This window comes from Sander lucioperca, chromosome 1 (genome assembly GCF_008315115.2).
Source record: "Sander lucioperca isolate FBNREF2018 chromosome 1, SLUC_FBN_1.2, whole genome shotgun sequence".
In the NCBI taxonomy this organism is placed as follows: Eukaryota; Metazoa; Chordata; class Actinopteri; order Perciformes; family Percidae; genus Sander; species Sander lucioperca.
This window is the reverse complement of record NC_050173.1, coordinates 47,749,113-47,775,269: the sequence shown is the minus strand read 5'-3', so window position 1 is coordinate 47,775,269 and position 26,157 is coordinate 47,749,113. Positions and strand designations below refer to the sequence as shown.

The window sequence follows — 26,157 nt, the reverse complement described above, 5'->3', positions numbered from 1 at the left end:
TCCCTGCTACCACCGCGGCAAAGTGTTTCAAAACCTTCAGCACCGTGGACAGCTCCAGGCAGTTTATGTGTGGGAGAGAGGGGGGTGGCCATTCTCCTCCTACCACCTGTGATTCGCACATTCCCCCCCAGCCAGTGAGGGACGCATCCGTGTACACTGTCACGTATGACGTCACCTTGCCCAGGGGAACCCCAGCTGACAAGGTCCGGGGGTTCCCCCAATATGACAGGTCCGACTGCAGGGAAGGAGGAATGATAAGCATTCGCCACTTGTGACGTATGGGGTCTGGATTTTTCTCATGTGGAGAAGCCCCAGGGGGACCACCATGTAGCCCGCGGACATCATGCCCAGAAGGCGCTGGACGGACAGCGCTGACACCTTTGCGCGTGGCGTGGTGCGCAACAGGAGAGAGAGCAGCGCGTCTTGCCTTGGTGTTGACAGCCTGGTCCTCATAACAATTGAGTTTAGCACTACGCCCAGATAAACTATCGATTGTGTGGGAACCAATGAGCTTTTCTGCCAGTTTATGGCAAAACCCAGTGTCTGCAGGTGCTGCAGAACTGCCACAGTGTGCAGCAGCGCCGTTTCCCGAGAGGGAGCCAGGATGAGCAAATCGTCCAGATAAAACAGGACTCTGATGCCTTTTTTCCGTAACCGTCTCCATACACTTGGAAAAAGTGCGGGGGGCCAGTGAGTAACCGAACGGTAGTCAGTTGTACTGGAAATGAGCCCCTCGGAAAAAGAAACGCAGGAATTTCCTGTGCCAGGGAATGATTTGGATGTGAAAGTACGCGTCTTTCAGATCCATAGATGTAAACAGCTCCATGACGCACCGGTTGAACTGGGACAGGTCGAGGATGGGGCGTAATCCGCCTGACTTTTTTGGAGTGAGAAAGTAGCGGGAATAAAATCCCTCGTTCTCCTCCCCCGGAGGAACGTCCTTTTGACAGTAGTTCCTGTAGTTCTGACGTCATGGCGTCTGATTCTGCCCGGGATGACACGGTTGTCGAACTGGAGTGTGTAGCCCCGTGATATCAGTTTTGACATCCACGAGTCCATGTGTGTCAGCCTGATCCATGCCACGCTGTGCTCTGAGAGCGGGCGCACGCATGTCTGTGTGTTGTTCACAGACATAGCTAGCAAGAAGCGCAGAGCCCGTCCCGCCACTGGGCGAGACATGAGTAGATTGTGTCGCCCAGCCCATGGTAGGGCCCTGTCGAAAGGCTGGCGGGTCATCGTTGTCCTCATCCCGCTGGCATAGCCGGGGGGAGGAGGATAACTGAGCGGCGCTAATTGTAGCAGGTGGGCGTATGCTCCCGCTGTCTGCATAGTGAGTGGAGTTCCGCGAGCAGCAGTGACCTGGTGTGTGCTTGTGTGGGGAACATCTGTCATGACATCAGCGGGAACAAGGGCTAATCGTTGAAGGGAAACTGCTCTTAAGAAAGACTGAAGTGGCCCTTAAAAGGGCCGTTGTGTTTCCAGTTTCCAACTGTGGAGGGACAGACGTTCCCCGCGCCCCGTCATTGCCACCGTCGCCGCTGCTTGCTGGGTGGCTCCGGGGGCGGGTTTGACCAGGTGGGAGCTGCCTTCATGGTCCTTCGGCCCCGTGAAACCTGCCGGTCAGGGGCCGGCTGCCGCTGTGGGGGGGCAGGCAGAGGAGCGGAGGTCGAAGCCTGGGAGGGCGCAGCCACAGCAGAGGCTGTGGGGCATTTCCTCTTATGGCGGTTGGTGGAGCGGTGGCGCTGCTGATGGGGAGCCGCTTTCCAGGAGCCAAGCCGCCGTAGCCGCTCAGCTTCCTCGGTGGTGGTGGACGGTGGAGCCGCCTGTGGCAGAGGGGAAGACCGCTGAGGCGGTGACCCTGGCCGTTCTGGAGACGGGGAGAGCTGTAGTGGAAAGGCATCAATCCCTGTCTTGTGTTCCAGTTCTCCCAGCGGTGAGGAGGGAAAACCGGTGAGGGAATCGTCATTCGGGGGAGACGAGTCATCGGACCCGTGCCCGTCGAAGACGCCCTCTTCCAGCGGTTCCAGGGCGTTGACGGTGTCACGTCGGTCTGCCCAGCTGCCGTCCCCCTCTCCGTCGACCTCAAAAGCCAGAAAAGCGTCCGCCCGTCATTGAAGCTCTTTAGAAGGCAGGCGGGCGCAAAAAGGGCAGGAGGTGTCGGAGGTGAGAGCCTTGCCGGCGTGAGACGCACCGAGGCAGGTCTCGCAGCGGGGGTGGAGATTCGGCGAAAAGATGAAGCCGGTCTCGCAGGAGGGGCAGAAGCGGACGCCGCTGGAGCTGGAGGTCTTCATAACCTTCTTCATACTGCTTTGCTGAAGAAAAAGTGGGAGCAGAGCAACCAGTCCGCTCTGTTTTTATACAGTATTTGCGGACATAGTTGAAGCCTGAGCGGTACGCTAGGGCGGGAAAGAAAATCTTCACGACTGCGCATGCGCGAAGGGATAAACCCAATAGCGTGGCTTAGAGGGCGAAGCCTATACGAAATGGAACGGAAAGTTATCGGTGAGAACCAATGAAGAGCTGGGCAGCTGTATCAGCCTTGACCAGCGTTACCTAATGCATCACAACATTGTAAAGTTTATCACATATCATAGCCCGTTCAATCTATGAGCCATATGGAGTGCTGGTACCACTGGTGCTAGAGGCCAAACAAATCTTGCTGGATCTGAAGCCTATACTTGCACCCATTGCAATGGAGTGGACACAAGGAACACAGGAGCTCCACCTACTGGAGGACTTCAGTAGATGTTTTAAGCGTATTGCTAAACATTGCATTTGTGTACTGTGCACTTGTATACTAATCAGGGTTCAAACCCCGAAGGGGTAGATACCACAAATATGTACAGCAAAACCCGGAGGACAGAATTTCACCAAAATTGGTACAAATGGTCTGGGGGCAAGTATATAGCTCAACAGTCCCGCCGCTCCTCTGAGAGACCTTGGGTTCCGGAAGTGAATTTCCCATTAATTTCTCCCATTGACGTCTGGAAAAATCTGTATATAAAGAGTTTTAGACCATGCCTTAAGCTAACCAGCTACGACGTGACTCATAAGCATACAACATATCATTTCAAGTGAAAAAACGAACATAAAATCCCCAAAAAGTCAAAGGTACAAGACTGTACATATTTGCATTATCGAGCGAAGGAACTACTCATCCCATAAATCACTGCGCGCCACTGAATAAAGGAAGCTACGTTAGTTTAGCTAACAGCTAATTTGCCTAAGCGCTAGCTGAGACAGCATGTAATAACTTTAAAAGACCCTCAAAATAAAACCTGAAAATAACCGTTAAAATATATAACAGCTGTTACATCAGCTGTAGCCTGCGTTACCCAGTGTTTAGTTTGAGGTAATGTTATTTTACTGAATCAAGCTGTCAGCTAGCAGTTAGCCGAATTAGCTGTTAGCTAAACTAACATTAGCTTCCTGGTGGAGGCTAACGGCAGAAGCGTGGAACAGATCGTGATTCGTGCAGTGTCGTAAATCCTCGTAAAACAGGATTATCATCTTGGGCATGCCAAAGCCCGTCTACGGAAAGCCGTTCCACTCCCTATTCAGCCCCATTGTACCTACTTTGGTTGCAGTTCCACCAGAGTTCCACTGGGGGTGATCATGGTCCAGTGCAAAATGAATGGGACTCTATGGAGCTAGACGGCTAAATTTGTCTCTTTCGCCTGATTATCGTTGAGAAATCTCAGATTTGATTGTAGTTTTTGCAAGTTCAACATGGATTATAGGTCAAAAGTTGAATGAACGAGTACTTATGTCCTTTTGATTTCTTACAGGTTGAGTCGTTGTTGCCCATAACACGCTAGCATTCTGCTAATGAATGCTGATTGGTCAGTGAAGGACTGATTACGATCGCAGATCCCGCTTGACGGCATCCGAAGCAGAACCAGAATGCCAGAGTGAATATTTCGGCGTGGTCTTTAAAACATTAGCAAACCTCTTTCTAACACGTGTATTAACAGGGAGAGCCTAACCTGTCAGCTGTGTCAGGAAGCGACTCAGAGCTTGCCGTAAAGCAGTATCTTTGGCCGTATATGTGTATGACGTCATTGACATTTTAAAAGGCTTTTTAGAGCAAAAAAGCCACTTTAAAAAAATCGAACACGCAGCAGTGTGTATTTTCTTAGCCTCCCCTTTCGAATGCAACATTCAAATTACTAGACAAAAAATTATATCCTGAGAAAAGTGGATTTTGAGGGGTATAGCTCCATAGAGTCCCATTCATTCTGCACTGGCCTGTGAATGCCCCCTATATGGATCAAGAGTGGAACTGCAACTAGTTCAGAAGCCGGAAGTAACGAGAGAGTGGAACTTCTTCCCATATTAGAAATTCTTTGGGCATGCGCATGACGGATCGTGCAGGCAGCTCCCGGCAGCTCCCCCTCCTCACCTCACCAATCAGAGGCATCACTGTGGGATTGTGGGATTGTTCAGGATTGTGGGTAATGGAGTACTTATCCAAGACATTGCGAATAAAAGACATTTATCTCAAAACAAGGTTGGTGCCCCATGAACTTTTGGCATTTATATGAGCACATAAAATCGCTTAGTCATGCCGTAGCTGGTTTGAAGTCTACCATCGACGGTTACGATTTTATGGCTTATACTCCAATTGTCAATGGAGAAATTGCATTGTATTTTTACTTTCGGAACCCGCTGTGGGCAGGACTGTTGAGCTCTATTAACCAGGATCTAAAGTGTCCTATTGATTGATGCATGAGGGCGTGGCCTATTTAGCATTATATGCTAAATTATGCCTTTTCTTGAGTTACTGTGGGCTTGAACGAGCGAGACAGATGAAAATTGTCACCATTACTGATGGTGATGTGCTCATGCTCCCCAAAAATGATGATGCTATTCAGCCTGATGGTGGCGCAATAAGTTAGGCTAAACTTTGAAAGGCCACACCACTCACACGGTGAGTCCGATTGACCTGATATTTCTCACACAAGTCCAGCTCAATGTGCTCTACAAAAAGCCTCATGAACCATAAATGTCCGCCATGATGGCATTTTGCTAATTTGCATAATGTGAAAAACAGTAAAATTAATAGACTGTTGTCAATTTGGATTCTGTCAACACCAAAATTGCTATACAGCCTTGCAGGACTGGGATACATATTTCTACTATAAATAAGCAATATTGGTGAAAGAAAATGGCTGCCATCAATCAAAGAATTTTGTAAAGGGTTGGGCTTAGCAGGAAATTGGCCATAACTCACTAAGGGTTTGACCAATCACTATAAAATGTATAACATATCTTCAGTCCATCGTGAGGAATAGGCCTACGCAACAATTTTGAATTATTACTGCATTAACTGTATTGTTGAAAGAGGTGTGTCATCCCTTTTCAAAACAGAATTAAACCAACTGGAAGTGACTTTCTCAGCATTGTAAAGACTGAAACCCGTTGAGTGGTGCTTGCGCTTTGACTTTTGGCGATTAAGCTGCTTCTTATGGGCAGCTGTAAGGGTTAGAAAGCTTGCGGAATAATCAGAAGGTTGGCGGTTTAATCCCAGGCCCTGAAGTCCAATCTCAAAGTGTATGAATGTGAGTGAAAGGTGCCTGTAATAAATAAAAGTGCTCTGAGTAGTCTTTAAAGGGTAACTACTGCTTGTTTTTGTGTAAGTGATAGGAACAACAATCTTTGACATTGGTCCAGTATTAAGCAAGATCACTGCAGTCGGCAGCGGCGAAACAAGCTACAATGTAAGTTAATAGGGCAATTGTCCAGCTTGTATTTACCTTCACAAAAGTGCTCGTTTTGCCACTGACAGGCTCAGATTAATATTCTAAGTGTCTGACAACATTATGGAAAGGATCCCTTCAGAGATAGAACCTCTTTTTAGGGCCCGAGCGCCGACAGCGGCGAAGGCCCTATTGAAACTGAAGGAATTATTATTCTTTTTCCCGGCAAATGAATTGGCTTTTTGAGGGGCTTAATATATTCAAAAACTCACCAAATTTGGCGGTCGCATCAAGTCTGGTGAAAATTTACGTATTTTAAGGGTTTCGGGAATAGGCGCCCAAAAATGGCTCGCTAGCGCCCCCTACAAAGTTAAAAGAATTGAGCCCCTGCAGTGCGTTTAACGTAGACTCACGAAATTTGGTACACATGTGTATCAAGTCAGGACGCACACAAAACGTCATTGGAGCCATATCCTAAACCCAACAGGAAGTCCGCCATTTTGAATTGAAAGTTCGAAATTAGTGCGATTTTGGCCATTTCCACGTCGTACTTTAACGAACTCCTCCTAGAGATTTCATCTGATCAACTTCAAATTCGGTCTGTGCCATCTTAAAACATTAAAGATGAAAAGTTGTTAAAAGAAAAACTTTTCGTCATAGGACGTGGCTGTGGCGGGGCGGCCATTTTGTGTGTTTCGCCGCCAAAACAGGAAGTGGGTGTAACTCAAGTGTACATTGTCCGATTGGCTCGAAACTTTTCAGGATTCATAAGAGTCCAACCCTAAGGACAAATAAAGGCCGATATTTACTTAAAGTCATAGCGCCCCCTAGTGGCAACAGGAAGTAGGCCCAAAAGACAAGGTGCTATACTTTAACGAACTCCTCCTAGAGATTTCATCCGATGGACTTCAAACTTGGTCTGTATCATCCCAACACCTTAAAGATGAAAAGTTATTAAAAGAAAAACTTTTCGTCAGACGGTGTGGGCGTGGCATGGCGGCCATTTTGAGTGTTTAGCGATGAACAAAGAAGTTGTTGTAACTTGAGTGTACGTTGTCGTATCTGCCCGAAAATTCGCACGATTGACAAGGGTCCAGGCCTGAGGACACCTACAGGCCATATTTGACTTTTGGTCATAGCGCTGGCAACAGGAAATGCACCTTATATGACAAACATCATCTGATTTACATGAAACTTAGAATGTGTGGTCTACATGTGATAATGAGCTGGCCCCTATGATATAACCACGCCCACTTACTCAGGCCACGCCCCTTTCATAACATTTGAACCGTTTAAGGTAGAGTCTTGTGTGAGGTGTCATTGAACTCAGCAGAGAGTTTGTTTTCGATTGGTGATAGTTTGGCCCGCCCCCTATGCTTAAGCCACGCCCCCTTTCATAACATTTGAACCGTTTAAGGTAGACCCTTGTGTGAGGTGTCATTGAACTCAGCAGAGAGTTGCTTCTTCATTGGTGATGGTTTGGCCCACCCCCTATGGCGGTTTGGCCCGCCCCCTATGGCTTTGGCTTTGTTATGCGTAAGCCACGCCCTCTTTCACAGCTAATGAACTGTATGGCGTAGAGTCTTGTGTGAGGTGTCATTGAACTCAGCAGAGAGTTCCTTCTTCATTAGTGATGATTAGGCCCGCCCCCTATGCTTAAGCCACGCCCCCTTTCATAACATTTGAATGATTTAAGGTTGACCATTGTGTGATGTATCAATGAACTCAGCAGAGAGTTCGTTCTTCATTGGTGATGGTTTTGCCCGCCCCCTATGTTTAAGCCACGCCCCCTTTCATAAATGCTGACCCATCTAAGGTAGAGTCTTGTGTGAGGTATCATTGAACTCAGCAGGGAGTTCCCTTTTCATTGGTGACGATTTGCGGTGTCTGAGTGCCGCGCAAATGACGGTCGCAAGGAGCGGCGACCGCCGGTAACCCCGTTGCGCGCAGAGGAGCGAGGGCCCATCCATCGCTGCTTGCAGCTTTAATTTTTTTTGTGATCAATTTTTTTTTAGCACCTTCAGACATACAAAACAAATTCCACAATGTGTGACAGGTACTGTCAGATGGTGCACAGAACAAAGAAACACAAATTGAACAAAGACCCTTCCCACCCCCCACCGTCTGCGTTCTCGAGGGAAACAAAACAAACAAACAAACAGAAACCACACCTTGCCTAATCACTCTCCTCTTGTGGGGCTGTGGTCATTAAGTCTGATATTTTTGCTGTTGCGCTTTCCCATAGGCTGATAGTTGATGATTTGACTTTGTTAATCCTTGCTGTAGAGAGCTCAAGCATAACTATGTCCAGAAAGTACGCCAACCACTGTTTTATACAAAGCGAGTGAGGGGGGAGCCAGCGCTGAGCTATCATTTTCTTGGTTGCAGTTGAGCCGGCTAGCCAAATTTTCCTCTGTCTCCCAAGCAGGTGTAATTTAGAGTCATCATTAAGTAACAAAACAATCGGGTCAGTAGGAACCCAACATCCTATCACATCAGATATTATTGATGTTGTTTTATTCCAAAACTCATGCACCTGTTCACACTCCCAGACCATATGCAGGAAGGTTTGTTCAGGTTGACAGAAAGTACAATAGGGATTGGGAATGACTTTAGAGACACATCTCTTCTGAAGAGTCCAATATGTCCTATGACATAAGTTGAACTGGTGATTTGGGTTTTTGGAACAGTGGAAAATGTTGTCCCAAACTGTCTCCCAATTAATTGCGTTCCTGTCAGGGCTCAGCTCTAGTTCCCATTTCTTTACTATTGGGAGTTCTCCTATGGATACTTGCATCAGTTTAGCATAAATCGTAGACACTAATCCTCTCACAGGAAAATCAACAAACCATTTAATGACTGCGTCTTAAGACTGTTTCCCCATGGCACTCCATAACATTTTAGGGCTGATCTTAAGCCCTAAAAGCAGAAGCAGATAAAAGTAGATGGATGTCCTGGGGACCTCAAAACTAGCTCTCAGGTCTTCAAAACTCAACATACCCTTCTCATTGAATAGCTGGTCTAAAGTATAAATACCTCTGTCACTCCACTGCTTACAAGCAAAGGGTTTATTACCAGACATTAAGTGTGCATTGTGCCATATTAGAGTACTCAAATGCCACTAATTGGTGTAACGTAGTCGTTAGTAGTACTCTTCCACCTTTTTTGGACAAACAACTGCAAAGGCAAGGTCTTGCAGTCTTAGACTTCCAGTGAGGTTTTGTTCTATTTCTCTCCATGGAACTGTAGATGGACATGGGGTCCATCCACACTCTTAGGGCCCGTAGCTGAAAGGCTCTGTGATACACTTTAAGGTGGGGGAGGGCTAAGCCTCTCGTGTTTGTGGTACGTTGCAGGGTAGAGTGTTTTAGCCTAGGTTGTTTATTATTCCAAATGTTCTGCCGAATTAAGGTATCAAGTTTCTTCCAGAAATGTATTGGTGGGGGTAAGGGGATCATTGTACTTATGAAATTCACACGAGGAACTATGTTCATTTTAACAACGGCAATCCTGGACCGTCGTGATTCCAGCAGCGCAGACCAATTGGCCAGATCCGTTTGAACACTACTTAATATAGTTTCATAGTTGTCCTGGACTACAAGCTGTAGCGATGCGTGAAGGATGATGCACAAAAATGGCTGATGTCACATGCCTGTTGTTCAATAAAAGAAGATTAGATTTATTCCAATTAATTTTATAGCTGGAGATTGAGCCAAATTCGTTGAAGATCTTTTTGGAATAGAGTCCTCAAGATCGGAGATGTACAACAAAATATCATCTGCAAATAATGATATTGAGCTGCTATTGGATTTAATCTGGACATTACATATTTTATTTTGCCTTATGGCTTCGGCTAAAGGTTCAAGAGAGATTGCAAACAGCATGGGGGAAAGCGGGCATCCCTGTCGTGAGCCCCGCGAAATGGGAAATGGCTGAGAATGCAAGCCATTGGTTGAGACTATGGCCATGGGATTCACATATATAGTACGCACCATGTCAATGAATTTGGCCCCCAAACCAAGCCTCTCCATTACTTGCCACAAGTAGTTCCACTCTAGGCGGTCGAAAGCCTTTTGCGGAAAAGGCTTTCGGCCTAGAGTGGAGTCCACTGATAAAACTGCTGCCATTGTTGGAAGATTTAAGTTCCTCTAATGTTATAGGTTGACCCAGTTCTTCTGCCTCCACTAGGTCAAGAAGAGGCAGGTTTAGTTCTTTTAGGAACTCCTGGCACTGTGTCGGATCTGGGTTACAGGAGGATTCATACAACTTTGAATAGAAGGATTGAAAAGTGGCGCTGATATCCTTAGGATTTGTTGAGATACCTCGGTCTGTGCAGATGCTGTTGATAGTAGCTCTGGATTCGCTTTGTTTTAATTTCAGAGCAAGCAATTTGCTTGCAGCCATTAAAATAATAATTTTGCCTCACTGTGCATTATGAATTCAGCTCTCCTTCTTAGTAGATAATTTAGCTCTGTTTGACTTGTGACTAGAAGAGTATGTGTAGATTTAGAAAAACAGGTCTTAAGAGACTGCTCTAAAGATTTACAGTGTTCTTCCAACTCCGCAGTCTTTGCCTCTCTTTTCCTCTTCAAGTTGACCGCGAAGGAAAATATGAAATCTCTAATAAATCCTTTAGTTGCTTGCCAAATAAATGCAGGGTCAGAAACTGAGTCGGTATTGATTGATATAAACTCAGCCAGTTTGGCTCTAAATTCTGCATCAAAAGCTGTGTTCTGGAGGAGGGAATTATTAAATTGCCACCTCCTAGATCTTTCTCCTAACATATCACAGAATTCGCTGATAAATTTGTAGCAAAGGGTGGTAAAAACATAACAAATAAAATAAATCCCCTAATCCTTGGAGACCGCAGACCCCATCCCCTATCTGTAAGATACGTGGCCACATCAAACGCAGCTCGCGTAAACTCCAGCCCACTAGTGAACTTCTTATGCTAAATGAACGGTGTTACAAAAACCCTAGAACCAGGTCTCAACCAGCTATCAAATTCTGAAGTAAGCTATGTGAAAAACACACCAATCTAGTTGGAGTAGCAAACATAGATTTTAAGCTGAGCAGTCAGCATTTATCATGTTCATCCAGTCTGGTTAAGTGTTAACAAACATAGACTATAAACTAAATAGCCAGCATTCATTATGTTCTTTCAGTCTGGTTAAATGTTCCTTTAAAGCTTGGCTCCAAAACTTACATACAGTGTCGTCAAGTCAAACCCAGTACAGTGGCCCAGGTACTGCTAGTCCGCAGCCGCCGGGTCCGCCAGCCTCGGCCCCGCCGCCGGCTCCAGCACCAGATGCGAAGTCACTCCGCCCTCCTCTGGCTCCGTCGTTGGCAACAGGCCCCGGTGCAGAGCGGCCCGTGTGAATGTCACGTTGTCCTCCATATCCAGCTACCGACAGAAAACGCCCGCATTGATGGCTGTAGTGAAGGTAAACGCTCTCCCTCCGTGGATCACTCTCCGAGTGGCCGGGTAGATAAGCGAGTCTGAGATGCCTTTAGCATGTAGCTCGTGTTGGGCCCCTTCAAGCTCCCGATGCCGCTGGACCGTGAATGCGCCGCAGTCTGGTTGCATCGGATCACGTACCGTAATTTCCTGCATCTCAAGCTCTGCCCTGATGTGCTGCAGCGAGGCATTCATTTCCGTTAGCGCTCTCTCCACTGCGCTGTAAGACCACCGATTCAAGCACACTCCGTTGCTTTTCCAAGATCTGAATTGATCAAGTCCTCTATGTTTGGGGTTTTGCTAGCCACCGCTCTGTTAGCCACCGCCATGCTAGCAGATTTCTTTGTCCGGGTAGCTAGTTTAGACGACAACGCACTTGTAGGCATTCACTGAGTCATTGTGATAACAGATAAAACGATTTGGCATCGAAGAAAAAGGAATAGACCTGGTTTTTCAATGAAATGCGGAGGTGGGTAAGAGAGCTCTAGCTTTCTGCAACCATTGCGATTGCTGGTCCCGAGATAGAACCGCTTTGAGACCTTTCTGTTTAACCAGAAACAGCTCTGAAGTTGCTAGTGCTAAACCCACCTGACTCCATTTAAAAATGCAATACTTTTAGCGTGTATGGACCCAACATATTTTCACATGTAAATCGGTAAACTATGTTTATTTCAACAAAAAAGTTGTGATTGTTGGAAAAGTGGAAAACGGTCCAAAACGGCTTTTCATAGTTTTGCTCGACTTTAAATGAAGCGTATTTTAATATGCTAAAATTAGTGTTTATTTACATGGAGTCTGATGGGTTTAGCGAATGCAATTTTGCGGATGTTTTTAAGTTTAAAAAAAGGATCTTACTCTTTAACGGAAAGGTCGACCTCCTTAGAAATCCTTTCCATGATGTTGTCAGACACCTAGAATATTAATCTGAGCCTGTCAGTGGCAAAACTAGCACTTTTGTGAAGGTAAATGCAAGCTTGACAATTGCCCTATTAACCTACATTGTAGTTTGTTTCACCGCTGCCAACTGCAGTAACTAATTTAAAAGATTGTTGTTCCCATCAGTCACTTAGACACAAAAACATAGGTTGACAAAAACGGTAGTTACCCTTTTAAACTAGAAAAGCACAATAAAATCGCAGTCCATTTACATCCTTCTGTTGGCCAAGAAAGTGTTTGAACTGGCAAATTGCCGCTTGCAGCTATATTTAAGTTACTGTCTATGATTACTGTCTGGTTACCGTTTTTTTGCTTTGGCAAAGCCATCTCGTTTTTTCACACCATCCAGCAAAATGCCTCTTCTTTCCCTAGTGTGGTGGCTCTCTCTTACCACAAATTTAGGGTCATTGGACTGTCCCTGTGTTTTCTACATAAAAAAAATCATATAGATGTTTCATACAGGTTTCTCGCTGTTTTAGTCATGCAACAGAAAACTCAGATTCAGCAGAGCTAGCTAGCTGTTTCGATTTACCCTGCAGAGATCTGAGGAGCAGTTAACCATAGTCCTCATAAATCCTCAGGGGTTTAAAATTACAACACAAAGAAAGCGGAAGGTAACGGACATCCGGCCGAAAAGAAATACTGATCTGTCCTTCCCTCTGTTGTAGTCCCTGTAGACACCAGCCTCATTATCGTGGTCCAGGCCAAAGAGGATGCCTACATCCCTCGTACAGGGGTCCTCAGTCTGCAAGAGATCTGGCCAGGATGTGAAGTCAGATACCTGAATGGAGGACACATCAGTGCATACCTGTTTAAACAGAATGTCTTCAGGTAACGACTGACTCAAAGGCCCAGTTCATACATGGCATTAGAATGTGTCTCCACATGCGTCTTGACTGACCACTTGTGATAGGATCTCACTTCCCCGCTCTATATGCAAATAAATATGTACATTATTTGAATTTGCATATACAAAAATACATATTTTATTGTTATTTTTTTATTGTGTATAAATTTCAGTTCTCACATAAATCATACATTATTTGGCCTATTACCAGGGTTTCCACAGGGAATTTAAGTCTAAAATTTCAAAATCTAAAAGTATTGTGTTCCATTTCTTAAATAACTTTAAACAGGTCTTAATTTTTCTACGTCCATCTAATGCTACCTCTAATGCTTATTAAAATGCTCCTGCAGTGCTTTTAATACAAGCATTTTGTTAAAAAAAGGGGGGAATCTCCTACAAATTGCAACAGAAAATCTGACAAATGTTTATTACTCATAAAAGTCCTCTCTATAACATATAAAAGTCCTAAGAGATCCAAGTGGTGGAAAGTATTAATAAAAAAACTGCTTGCTTACAAGAAAACAGTCTGAGTATTTAACTTGTGACACACTTTGTATTTGGTATTGAAGTACTGCTATTTTGTAGTAAATGGTCAGTACAATGATTTGCTATACCTATAAAGCCCTGTCACACTTTCATCACTCCTTTCTATTCCCTGTAGCATCAAGTCATGTGTAAAGCCTAGAGTGACATGACTTGTTCTTGAGTCAGTCTTGTTGACTGTAATCAAAATAAGACTTTGACTTTAACACTCGTGACTGCACTTGGACTTTAGCCTTTTGACTTGGCATGACTTAAAATCTTCCCCAAGCCCAATGATTTATTTTATTATTTTAAATAAGCCAATCAATTTGCAGAAGTTGGAGGTGCCTTTATTAGAGTTGAGCAACAGAAGATATCACAGATTATCACATTCAGAAATTTGAACATGCAACCAGCAGGCCTCTTGTTTTCAGCCACCACTGAGCGCCACTTTTGCAGATTTAAATGAACCCGGCAGTAGGTCATATCAGCTGTAGATAATAACCTTTATGCTTATACTTGCTGAAAGGCCAAAAGGAAACATTTGGCTGTAATTTGGTTAATGTGCTCTCTGAAAGCTTGTCTGTACACACATAACTCTGTAAGATCATTTTACCTTAACAAGACTGGACAGTGTGTTTTTGTAGGTCAGACCAACAGTGATGAGTCTTTTCGTCAATTGCTTCTTTAGATCATATGAATATTTTAATCTTATCAATTTAATAGTTCTCAATCAGGACCTCCTGTATTTAGAGCAGGTAGTGTGTGAACAATATGATTTAGAAATGTAAGAAGACTACAGCTGTTATAAATGTATCAGATACACATTTATCATCTCCTACCTACCGTCTACCTTCATTTATATCAATGGGGTTGGAATTCTAGTTGCATGGGAAAAAAACGAGTTCAAACTTGAGGTTGTCAAATACCAGATTGTTTTCACAAACTGCAGTCATCTTTATACATGGTCTTTTCTTTGGAATGCTACATTTTGCTGTGTTGTTGTTGGTTTAGAATTGATTGCATATTTGTTTTATTTCCAGACAGGCCATATACGATACATTCGACAGATTCTGCCTGAAGTATCCCAACCTGCATTAGACATGGCAGACTGAAGTCCTTTACTCCCTGTAACAGCACCAGGACCAGTGGCTGGACATAAAAAGCAATGCCTGTCCATAGACCAGAAGCTTCCCTTTCTCTCTCTGTGTGTGTGTGTGTGTGTGTGTGTGTGTGTGCGTGCTCTGTTTTTTACTGTCCCTTCACCTGCTGAGGGACTACAGATGGAAAGTGTCTTCTCTTTTTTGAAATTGTTACTTAATACACTGTCCCTGATTCAAAACCTCTAAAAAATAAAATATTTATAGCAAATGTCATTGTTAAGCAAATAGAAATTGAATTGGTTATATTAATAATCCTTAAGATTTTCATGAATTTAAACCCTTTTTGAAGAGAGATTTGCAATAACAATTCAATTAATTTGTAGTAAACCCTCTTTGTAGTAGTTTTCATTGTTTGTGACCATTCCCACACAGGATTAAAAAGACATAACTACGAAACAATGCAGCATGTCTGTTGATTTGATTGATAGCCTCACCGTTTACGCTTCACTCTCTTACAGCTGTAGCAGAGCTGTGTTAAGTTACTGCTTATGGTAACCAAACATGTCCTACTGCCACTACTTCACATTAAAAGTGTTAGGCTGCAAACCTCCAAATCTTCAGCAATGTAATCAAAGTTGATGTTCCTTGCTGGGTATGGAAAACTACTGTGCTTTGTGCAGCATGAAATCAGATAACAGAGTCAAGAGTGACATGACACTGTCATGAACATGTCACAAACATTATAAACAAGTCATAAACGTTTATGACATAACGCTTCTGTCATTAAGTGTTGGTTTTTGTCATGACAAGTTAGGGTTCATGTGTCATAACAGTGTCATGTCACTCTTATGTAGATACCTTCAAGTAAAGTGTTACCGAAATTTAGCTGCACTGTAAACAGATACACCATTTACATGATCATTATCATGAAGACTCTTTACTGTAGGCCGTGTTGTCCTCTCTTTGCAGGACATGTCAAACAGCAGAGTAAAGGTAGCTCAGATCAGCTGTTACTAATGATATTACCTATATACCTGTGGTGACGATGGCCTTTACTCAACCATTGTATTTTCTCTTTCTCACACACTTCGGTCGCAGACATGTAACCAGTAGCAGTTTTCGGCACGGGTGAAGCGGGCAGCATTTTTTCATGACACATGGCGGCACGAGCAAAAAAAAATCCTCAAAGCGGTTTTCTACTGTATCATCTATCATTTCACTGTGTGGGGAATTGGCAAATTGGCACCCCTGCTTGCTGAGAAGGTACAGTGGGGCAAAAAAGTATTTAGTCAGCCACCAATTGTGCAAGTTCTCCCACTTAAAAAAATGAGAGAGGCCTGTAATTTGCATCATAGGTACACTTCAACTATGAGAGACAAAATGAGAAAAAAAATCCAGAAAATCACATTTTTAATGAATTTATTGGCAAATTCCTCGGTAAAATAAGTATTTGGTCACCTACAAACAAGCAAGACTTCTGGCTCTCACAGACCTGTAACTTCTTCTTTAAGAGGCTCCTCTGTCCTCCACTCGTTACCTGTATTAATGGCACCTGTTTGAACTTGTTATCAGTATAAAAGACACCTGTCCACAACCTCAAACAGTCACACTCCAAACTCCACTATGGCCAAGACCAAAGAGCTGTCAAAGGACACCAGAAACAAAATTGTAGACCTGCACCAGGCTGGGAAGACTGAATCTGCAATAGGTAAGCAGCTTGGCGTGAAGAAATCAACTGTGGGAGAAATTATAAGATTAAAGCTGCAAGCAGCGATGGACGGCCCTCGCGCCTCTGCGCGCGTCGGGGTTACCGGCGGACGCCGCTCCTTGCGACCGTGCATTCGCGCGGCACTCAGACACTGCAAATCGTCAACAATGAAAAGGGAACTCCCTGCCGAGTTCAACGATACGTGAAACAAGACTCTACGTCATACGGTTCATTAGCTGTGAAAAGGGGGCGTGGCTAAAGCATAGGGGGCGGGTCAAACCATCACCAATTAAAAATGAAGACTCTGCTGAGTTCAATGATACCTCACATAAGACTCTATTATAAACGGGTCACCATTTATGAAAGGGGGCGTAGCTTAAGCATAGGGGGGCAGGCCAAACCATCACCAATGAAGAAGGAAGTCTTTGTTGAGTTCAATGATGCCTCATACAAAGGTCTACATCAAACGGATCATTAGTTATAAAAGGGGGAGTGGCTAAAGCTTAGGGGGCGGGTCAAACCATGACCAATGAATAAGGAAGTCTCTACTGAGTTCATTGATACCTCACATAAGACTCTACCATAAACAGGTCACCAATTATGAAAGGGGACGTGGCTAAGCACAGAGGGGCGGGCCAAACAATTACTAATGAATAAGGAACACTCTGCTGAGGTCAATGATACCTCAAACAAGGGTATACCTTAAATGGTTCAAATGCCTAGAAAGGGGCGTGGCTTAAGCATAGGGGGCGGGCCAAACCATCATCAATGAAGAAGCAACTCTCTGCTGAGTTCAATGACACCTCACACAATACTCTACCTTAAACGGTTCAAATGTTATGAAAGGGGGCGTGGCCTGAGTAAGTGGGCGTGGTGAAAGTATAGGGGGCGGCTCAGTATCACATATAGACCACACAAGTTTCATGTAAATAGGATGATGTTTGTCATATAAGGCGCATTTCCTGTTGCCAGCGGGGGGCGCTATGACCAAAAGTCAATTTTGCCCTGTAGGTGTCCTCAGGCGTGGACCCTTGTCAATCGTGACAAATTTCGGGCAGATACGACAACGTACACTCAAGTTACAACAATTTATTTGTTCATCGCTAAACACTCAAAATGGCCGCCACGCCATGCCCACACCGTCTGACGAAAAGTTTTTCTTTTAATAACTTTTCATCTTTAAGGTGTTGAGAAGATACAGACCAAGTTTGAAGTCCATCGGATGAAATCTCTAGGAGGAGTTCGTTAAAGTATAGCACCTTGACTTTTAGGCCTCCTTCCTGTTGCCACTAGGGGGCGCTATGACTTTAAGTAAATATCGGCCTTTATTTGTCCTCAGGGTTGGGACTCTTGTGAATCCTGAAAAGTTTCGAGCCAGTCGGACAATGTACACTCGAGTTACACCCACTTCCTGTTTCGGCGGCAAAACGCACAAAATGGCCTCCCCGCCATGGCCACGCCTGTCACTGCCCCATGTGAGTCGAGTGCAGATGTGAGTCGCGCATGCTCAGATTTAAACTGTTTACGGCATAACATGTCATACTGGAATTTGTGAAATCTATAAAATAATAAACGTTTCTCTTTACATACAATAACAGAAGATGGTAATCATTTCAAAAATGTTGTAGCTATCTATGACTGTTTGGTTGCTAACGTTAGCTCAAAATGCCATTCAAGTGACAGCCTTTGTTGTGTTTGATTGCTAACTTTTAGCTAGCAGTCATTTCAAAAACGTTTTGGCTATCTATGACTGTTTGATTGCTAACGTTAGCTCAAAACGCCATTAAGTGACAGCCTTTATTGTGTTTGACTGCTAACTTGTAGCCAGCAGCAGCAGTCTTTTCAAAAACGTTTTAGCTATCTATGATTGTTTGATTGCTAACATTAGCTCATAGACTGTGCATTAGCTCAAAAAGCCGTTAGCATCTTGTAGGCTACTTGTCGCAAAGTGACGCATGCGCGACTCACATCTGCACTCGACTCACATCGGGCAGTGACAACGCCCTATGACGAAAAGTTTTTCTTTTAACAACTTTTCATCTTTAATGTCTTAAGATGGCACAGACCAAATTTGAAGTTGATCGGATGAAATCTCTAGGAGGAGTTTGTTAAAGTACGACATGTGGAAATGGCCAAAATCGCACTAATTTCGAACTTTGAAATCAAAATGGCGGACATCCTGTTGGGTTTAGGGTATGGCTCTAATTACGTTTTTTGTACATCTTGACATGGTACATATGTGTACCAAGTTTCATGAGTCTACATTAAACGCACTGCAGGGGCTCAATTTTTGTAACTTTCTAGGGGGCGCTAACGAGACATTTTTGCGCGGCTATTGCCGAAACCCTTAAAATACGTGAATTTTTACCAGACTTGATGCGCCCGCCAAATTTGGTGAGTTTTTGAATATGTTAAGCCCCTCAAAAAGCCAATTTATTTGGTGTAATAATAATAATTCCTTCAGTTTCAATAGGGCCTTCGCTGCTGTCGGCGCTCGGGCCCTAAAAATGGAAGACATACAAGACCACTGATAATCTCCCTCGATCCGGGGCTCCACGCAAGATCTCACCCCGTGGGGTCAAAATGAGAACGATCCCAAAAAATCCCAGAACCACACGGGGGGACCTAGTGAATGACCTGCGGAGAGCTGGGACCAAAGTAACAAAGGCTACCATCAGTAACACACTACGCCGCCAGGGACTCAAATCCTGCAGTGCCAGACGTGTCCCCCTGCTTAAGCCAGTACATGTCCAGGCCCGTCTGAGGTTTGCTAGAGAGCATTTGGATGATCCAGAAGAGGATTGGGAGAATGTCATATGGTCAGATGAAACCAAAATAGAACTTTTTGGTAAAAACTCAACTCGTCGTGTTTGGAGGAGAAAGAATGCTGAGTTGCATCCAAAGAACACCATACCCACTGTGAAGCATGGGGGTGGAAACATCATGCTTTGGGCTGTTTTTCTGCAAAGGGACCAGGACGACTGATCCGTGTAAAGGAAAGAATGAATGGGGCCATGTATCGTGAGATTTTGAGTAAAAACCTCCTTCCATCAGCAAGGGCATTGAAAATGAAACGTGGCTGGGTCTTTCAGCATGACAATGATCCCAAACACACCGCCCGGGCAACGAAGGAGTGGCTTCGTAAGAAGCATTTCAAGGTCCTGGAGTGGCCTAGCCAGTCTCCAGATCTTGAGGGAGTTGAAAGTCCATGTTGCTCAGTGACAGCCCCAAAACATCACTGCTCTAGAGGAGATCTGCATGGAGGAATGGGCCAAAATACCAGCATAAGTGTGTGAAAACCTTGTGAAGACTTACAGAAAACGTTTGACCTCTATCATTGCTAATAAAGGGTATATAACAAAGTATTGAGATTAACTTTTGTTATTGACCAAATACTTATTTTCCACCATAATTTGCAAATAAATTCATTAAAAATCCTACAATGTGATTTTCTGGATTTTTTTTTCTCATTTTGTCTCTCATAGTTGAAGTGTACCTATGATGAAAATTACAGGCCTCTCTCATCTTTTTAAGTGGGAGAACTTGCACAATTGGTGGCTGACTAAATACTTTTTTGCCCCACTGTACCGTGCACACTGCACAGAGAAGCTGTGTGAGAAGGGGAGCGGGGGACAGTTCACCACTGGGTCAAACGGGTTGCTGGGCATAGGCGCCGATACCATTGGTGCTCCGCTAATCCGCTAATACTGAGCACCCACGAAGCTGATCGCGGTTATGTGTCAGTTAAACTTTTCATCTCCAATCCTATCCTGAGTTGAAAGATAGCCTACTTTACGGCTTTATCATCGAGCTGATAGGCGTGTGTGTTCGTGTCGGCCGTCTGAAATGCAAACATTTTTTTTAAAAGGCGTGCACCCGTGAGCACCCACGGAGGAAAACATAAATCAGCGCCTATGTTGCTTGGTCTCCCAAATGGAACGGTCCGGATAAGGGGGGGAACGGGGGATGATAAGGATCTATCGGAGATCTACCCCAACTTTTGGACTGCTCTCAGGATTGCACTTACTCTGCCAGTCACTGTGACTCAAGCAGAGAGGAGCTTTTCAAAACTAAAGTTAATCAAGTCATACCTGAGGTCAACCATGTCCCAGGAACAGCTCACTGGCCTTTCCGTCAGTATCAATCATTCAATAGGGGAGCAGATTTCATACGATAACATCATTGATGATTTTGCATCAAGGAAGGCCAGAAAGGTCAGGTTTTAGTTTTAGTTTGTGTTTTCTGTTCTTAGTGCAATTGTGTAATAATTAGATTCTCTTTAGTGTGTTTTCACATTTGTGTGATGAAGGATTTGTGCTATTTAGAATATTTATTCTATATTTTATTTGCATATTATTCTTAATATTTTATATTATTGTTGCTCTCTGCTCTTGTTACATTTTTTATATATCTGATTGTATATATTTTTGGCACATTTATTTATATATATATATATATATATATATAGTTATAACAACATAAGTGAAAGAGAAAATTATATTTCTCAATTGCACAAATCTTTCATTAGAACATTTCATCAAAACACACTTAAGAGAATCCAGTTATTTAACTATTGCAATTACAACAGGAAACACACTTTTTAAGTTGCACAATCTCCACCTCCAACATTTTGAAAAGAAAAGAAATATCTGGAAGGATGCAGACAGTTCCCTTTTTATAACCTGCTCTGTGTCGCATATATTTGAAACCACAACATAAAAACCACATCAATGCGTTCGGCAGACTTTTATCTCTCTGGTGATGATAATATTTTGCCGTTTGGACTCACGGTTTTTGAATTAAAGAACGAACTTCAGAGGTATAATCATTAAATGGACATTTTTGACCTGTCAAACATACAGTCTCCCCCTCCTTCCTCCACTGCGCAAATCACTTTAGCAACACATACTGCCACAGGGGGAGGAGAATAAAAGGAGAGGATGAGAAGAGGAGATGAAGAAAGGAGAAGAGGTGTTATTTGTCAGCTAACATGATGTCATGATGGACTAACTGACCAACTGACTGACTCCTAACTGACTTCAGGCCTCAACACCAACAGGTGTTTTCGCTTAATCTTTAAGACTGTGAGAGATATGACACCCCGCTGAACATCCTGTGCATCTATGGTGTGTGTTGTGTAAGAAATGTGAGGACAATAGCTGTCCAAAAAGGGCCTGTTTGTCTTCTCCTCCTGGTATTTCTTGTATGATTTAATACAATAAAAATAATGCAGTGTTGCAGTTGGTAGACATTGCTTCACTTGGAAGCTCATTGTGCCTCATGTGAAAGTCTGTTTGCCTCCCTAAGCACATTGTTAGAAAGGGCACAACATTCCCTACATTTTAATGTTAAATAAATGTGTGAGTTAAAACTGTGGATGGTATAGCAAAGTAAAAAATAATTTGCATCTGCTGCTCCTCACTCAGTCAGTTGGATCCCCTACTCTGAGTCTGTACATTCTATCCAAAACACACTAATATAAAAATGTCAGAAGGTCTTTTTTTTAAAGCCTTAAAGAAGATTGAATATTTCAAAAAGTATTAATGTGATTTGAAAGTTGAATACTACCCTAACATTTTAAAGTTTAAGTTTCTCGACAATTCTGAATAACCAAACACAAACTCCTACTGCTATCATGGAGACTCTTTACTGTAGGCCGTGTCAGTAGCCAGTAGAGAGTATAAGTGGTGAGCTTCTTTCACTCAAATATGCGAGTTTGATTGATGACAGCCAGGTCAAGAGGTCACGACCTGTCAAAATTTTGATTGATGTTCGACAGGTGTTTCTGACGCAATCCTTCCGGAACCTTCTAGAAAGAGGGCGTGCCTCAGACCGGATGTTTCCTGGGAGGAGTCCGGAAACTGCATATTAATGCATCGAGCCAGGAAATGCGTTTTTCAAATGAGCCAATGAGAAATGAGGGTGACAGGAAATACGTAGATGATGGTTTTGAATGAGTTAAATATCTTTATCAGTATTTGTTATACTATTAGTTTATGTTTAAGATTGTTAAATCCGATTGTTAATGCATTCAATGTCTTTTAATAATATAGGAATGAACGCAAACAAAAAATATTAAAGCTATTAAACTATTTAAGCTGACATCCCACAAAAATATTGTCCAACGGTTACATTGTCATACTTGGTCCAACAAAGCGTGTTATCATTATATGAAATGGAGCATCTTAATAACTAATAACATGGGTCAAATTAGGTTTTACATTTTGTAGAAAATCTGTGCATGCATCGCTCTGGTTCGTATTTTTGGTTCCCAGTGTACTCTGCTGCTCCAAGTACATTACAATATTACAATATTGCAAAGGAGAAATTATTAAGGACTTGTTTCTGCAGCTCTTTCTGTATAAACTGAGTGCTCACCAAAAGCAGCTGTCTCCCGCGAGCCGGAGGAAAGCGTCTTATTTCAGGGGCAACTGTTTCTGTGTCTACTGGGTCAGGGGTCAACCTCTGCTCTGACACCCACACACATACACACACACACACACACACACACACACACACACACACACACACACACACACACACACACACACACACACACACACACTGTCCTCTGCCCTCCTGCGTCCTCCGCTGCTCCGTACTCATCTGGCTGTGCCTGCATCGTTCTGGCCCGGGGATCTGTGTTCACTCCCCTTTTCCCTCCACACCTATTTGTCCCCATGCCCAAACACTCTACCGGAAATTACGTTTTCAGTTCAAATGAGCTAACCAGTGAGAAGTCAAAAAAAAACATTTCACATCAACATTCACTGTACCATAAATGTGGTATTTTTCATCAGATCACACAAAATCACACATGGCATTTGAACACTTAACATACATAAGATTACTTTCTTTGCATGTTGAGTGATTTATTCAACTTAGTCACACTTTTTTTTGTTTACGGTCAAAATGTAGGAAATTAATGGGAAAGATACACACACTCCTATAACTTTCTTGTACTTGTGTACCATTATACACATGAAACACACACACACACACACACACACACACACACACACACCCACCCACACACAAACAGACACGAAAAACAGACATACACACACACACACACACACACACACACACACACACACACACACACACTCGCCCCTCACTTCCTCTCTCTCTGTTCACCCCTCCCTCTCTCTCTCTCTCACACACACACACACACACACACACACACACACACACACACACACACACACAGACACAGTACATGTTGTCATGTTGCCACTTGTGCATGTGAACCACTAATGTTCGCCCACACATGCATATGAATTTTAACTTGTGAATACAAAACTTATTTGTATCATTTTAATGTAACTAGCAAAACAGATTTGTAGTGATTGACAATTCACAATGACAAACATTGACATTGACTTAAAAGATTGGTTGTGTTTGATGTGGTGAAAGATGTCAATTTAAAAAAGATAACGTAGTAGCAAATAGTTAAGCTTGTATTAAATACACAAACGTTAAAAAATATGTGCTTGTGACATTTTCGTATTAATACAGCTGTTAAAATTATATTTTATTCTCCTTGATGTACACAATGCTTATAATAGCTGTAAAAATGTAAGATAAGATTCAACTTTGCACCCTGAACCCAATTTATTTCTTTGTAAAACGCCAACGTTAAAAGTAAGTAGTACTACCTTGAAGTTATATGACTTCATCAGATGCATTTATGTTTTAGCGACATTGCGTCGTAATTTCCCAATTCAGAATTAACACGTTGTCAAAATTTAAGTCTCACAGACAAGATATGGTATGTTCAACATGAATTTTAACTTGTGAATACAAAACTTATTTTGTATCATTTTAATGTAACTAGCATAACCACATACGTTTAAAAGATTGTTTGTGTTTAATGTGGTGAAAGATGCCGATTTAAAAAAGATAACATAGCAGCAAGTAGTTTAGCTAATTATATTAAAAACATTACAAACATTTTTAAACCTTATGTGATCAGTGTTAAAAAAGAAAAAAAGTAAGATGAGATTCAACTTTGCACCCCGACCCAAATTTGTTTCTTTGTAAAACACCAACGTTAAAAGTAAGTAGTACTACCTTGCATTTTACTCTGGTCTCATGTTATCTGCATTTCAACCTGAGCTCAATTATTTATAATAATTAATTATACAACACAATATGCAACTGACAACTATGTATGTATGCATTTGAATGACCGACAAATGATATATCACTTAAGAGCAGAAACTAAGAATTTAAGACCACAGTTTTTTATCCTGTAAAAGTATCACTGAAAAGACCCTGAAGGGTGTTGGAACGGCAACTATGATTACATCAAAACTCTGACTCAAACAAGGTTCCTGTTATTTACTAGAAAAGAGAGGATTTAAGAAAACTATAAGAGATAGTTAAAAAAGAAAAAGATATAGGAAGCTTGGCCCTCTAAGCAAACTGCTATTTTATTTACGAATTCGTATATCCAAATGTGATATTGTTCGACTTTGTATTTCTAATATTGTTATACAATGTTCTGTCTTTTTCATATCTACAACATCTATCAATGTTGGAAGATCTCTCTTGGAGTAGACTAGTCTCTCCCTTTGACAGAGCGAGGGCCTCTAGCATGCAGTTGTCAGCTAAGGTCAAAGGTCGACCTCAGCTCTGCAGCGCTTACACACACACACACACACACACACACACACACACAGTTTTATTTTCTGTTTTTCTGTTTCCTTGGCCCATTTTTTAGTCTTAAGTACTTAATACAAGAAACAAATTAACAACATCAGTTAGTTGCAAGGAGGTATAATACAAATTACTGCAATGATTATCTCTCCCTTATATTGAGTAGTCAGGTCAGTCTTTACCTAAACACCTTTATGCTTTGTACAACTTGACATTAATGTAACTTTAAATAAAAGCCCCATACTACTACTTTATGCGAAATGTTCAAATAGTTAGGAGACAAACTGCTGATTCTAGTTTTAGTGCTATATAATTCAGACCTGGGTAGCTTAAGTTGACTGACATTCGATAAAATTACCAACCAGTTGTTGATGGAATGCCCAATGCAACAGGCAACTTTCCCTTCTGTCACATGCTGCCAGAGTGATATAGAGCCAGCGGACGGGTTGTCTAGCTTTCACTGTTTATTTTACACAAGTGTAGACGGTGGTTTGCATTCTTAACAGGCCCAGATTCATAAGCATCAGTTCTGCTGTATGAAACGAGCAGCTGTCATGCGAGCCAGAGGATGACGCCTATAGGTAACAGTTGCTGCAACTAAGTTCAAAGGTCAACCTCTGCTCTACATACATGTATGGTGTTTTATTTTCTGTTTTTCTGTTTCCTAGTCTCATTTTTTAGTCTTAAGTACTTAATACAAGAAACAAATTAACAGTTAATTATGCAACATTAGTCAGTTGCAAGGATGTATAATACAAATTACTGCAATGATTATCTCTCTCCTATATTGAGTAGTCAGCTCAGTCTTTACCTAAACACCTTTATGCTATGTACAACTTGACATTAATGCGTAACAACTACGTTTTAACCAGCTTTATCTTATTATCTTTTAGAAATAGTATCATATCATATATGCTGCATGAAAACGCGAGCCATAGCAAGGGGCCTCTAGGCTAACCTCTGCTCTGTTGAACATGCACACACACACACACACACACACACACACACACACAGACACACACACACACACACACACACACACACACAAAGACATCAGTGGCATGTCAACAGCTATACATTTATGTCCACATACGTTCTCGCTTAGTAGTTATCATTTGTCATTAGATTAAATGTCCGTAGGAAAATAATTTCCAAACACAACCAGAACCACTCAAGCTAAAAAGCATTGAGGGGTAAAAGCCACATGTCCCACTGTAGCCTTT

At 42.7% G+C, this 26,157-nt stretch overlaps 1 protein-coding gene and 1 long non-coding RNA gene across 7 annotated transcripts in view; both read left to right on the top strand.

The window, feature by feature from the left end:
- Positions 1 to 15,183, top strand: part of abhd18 (abhydrolase domain containing 18) — a 66,038-nt gene extending 50,855 nt beyond the window's left edge. For 4 of the 6 annotated variants that reach the window (XM_031313814.2, XM_031313812.2, XM_031313811.2 and 1 more), the window contains 2 exons: positions 12,762 to 12,924; positions 14,506 to 15,183. In XM_031313814.2, the coding sequence (XP_031169674.1) occupies positions 12,762 to 12,924; positions 14,506 to 14,563 (221 nt within the window). In that variant the 3' untranslated portion in view covers positions 14,564 to 15,183. The remainder of the gene's footprint in view (positions 1 to 12,761; positions 12,925 to 14,505) is intronic. The other 2 variants (XR_004107480.2, XM_031313813.2) reach the window with 2 other exon arrangements.
- Positions 1 to 26,157, top strand: part of LOC118495801 — a 542,497-nt gene that overhangs the window by 253,872 nt on the left and 262,468 nt on the right. The window lies entirely within an intron of this gene.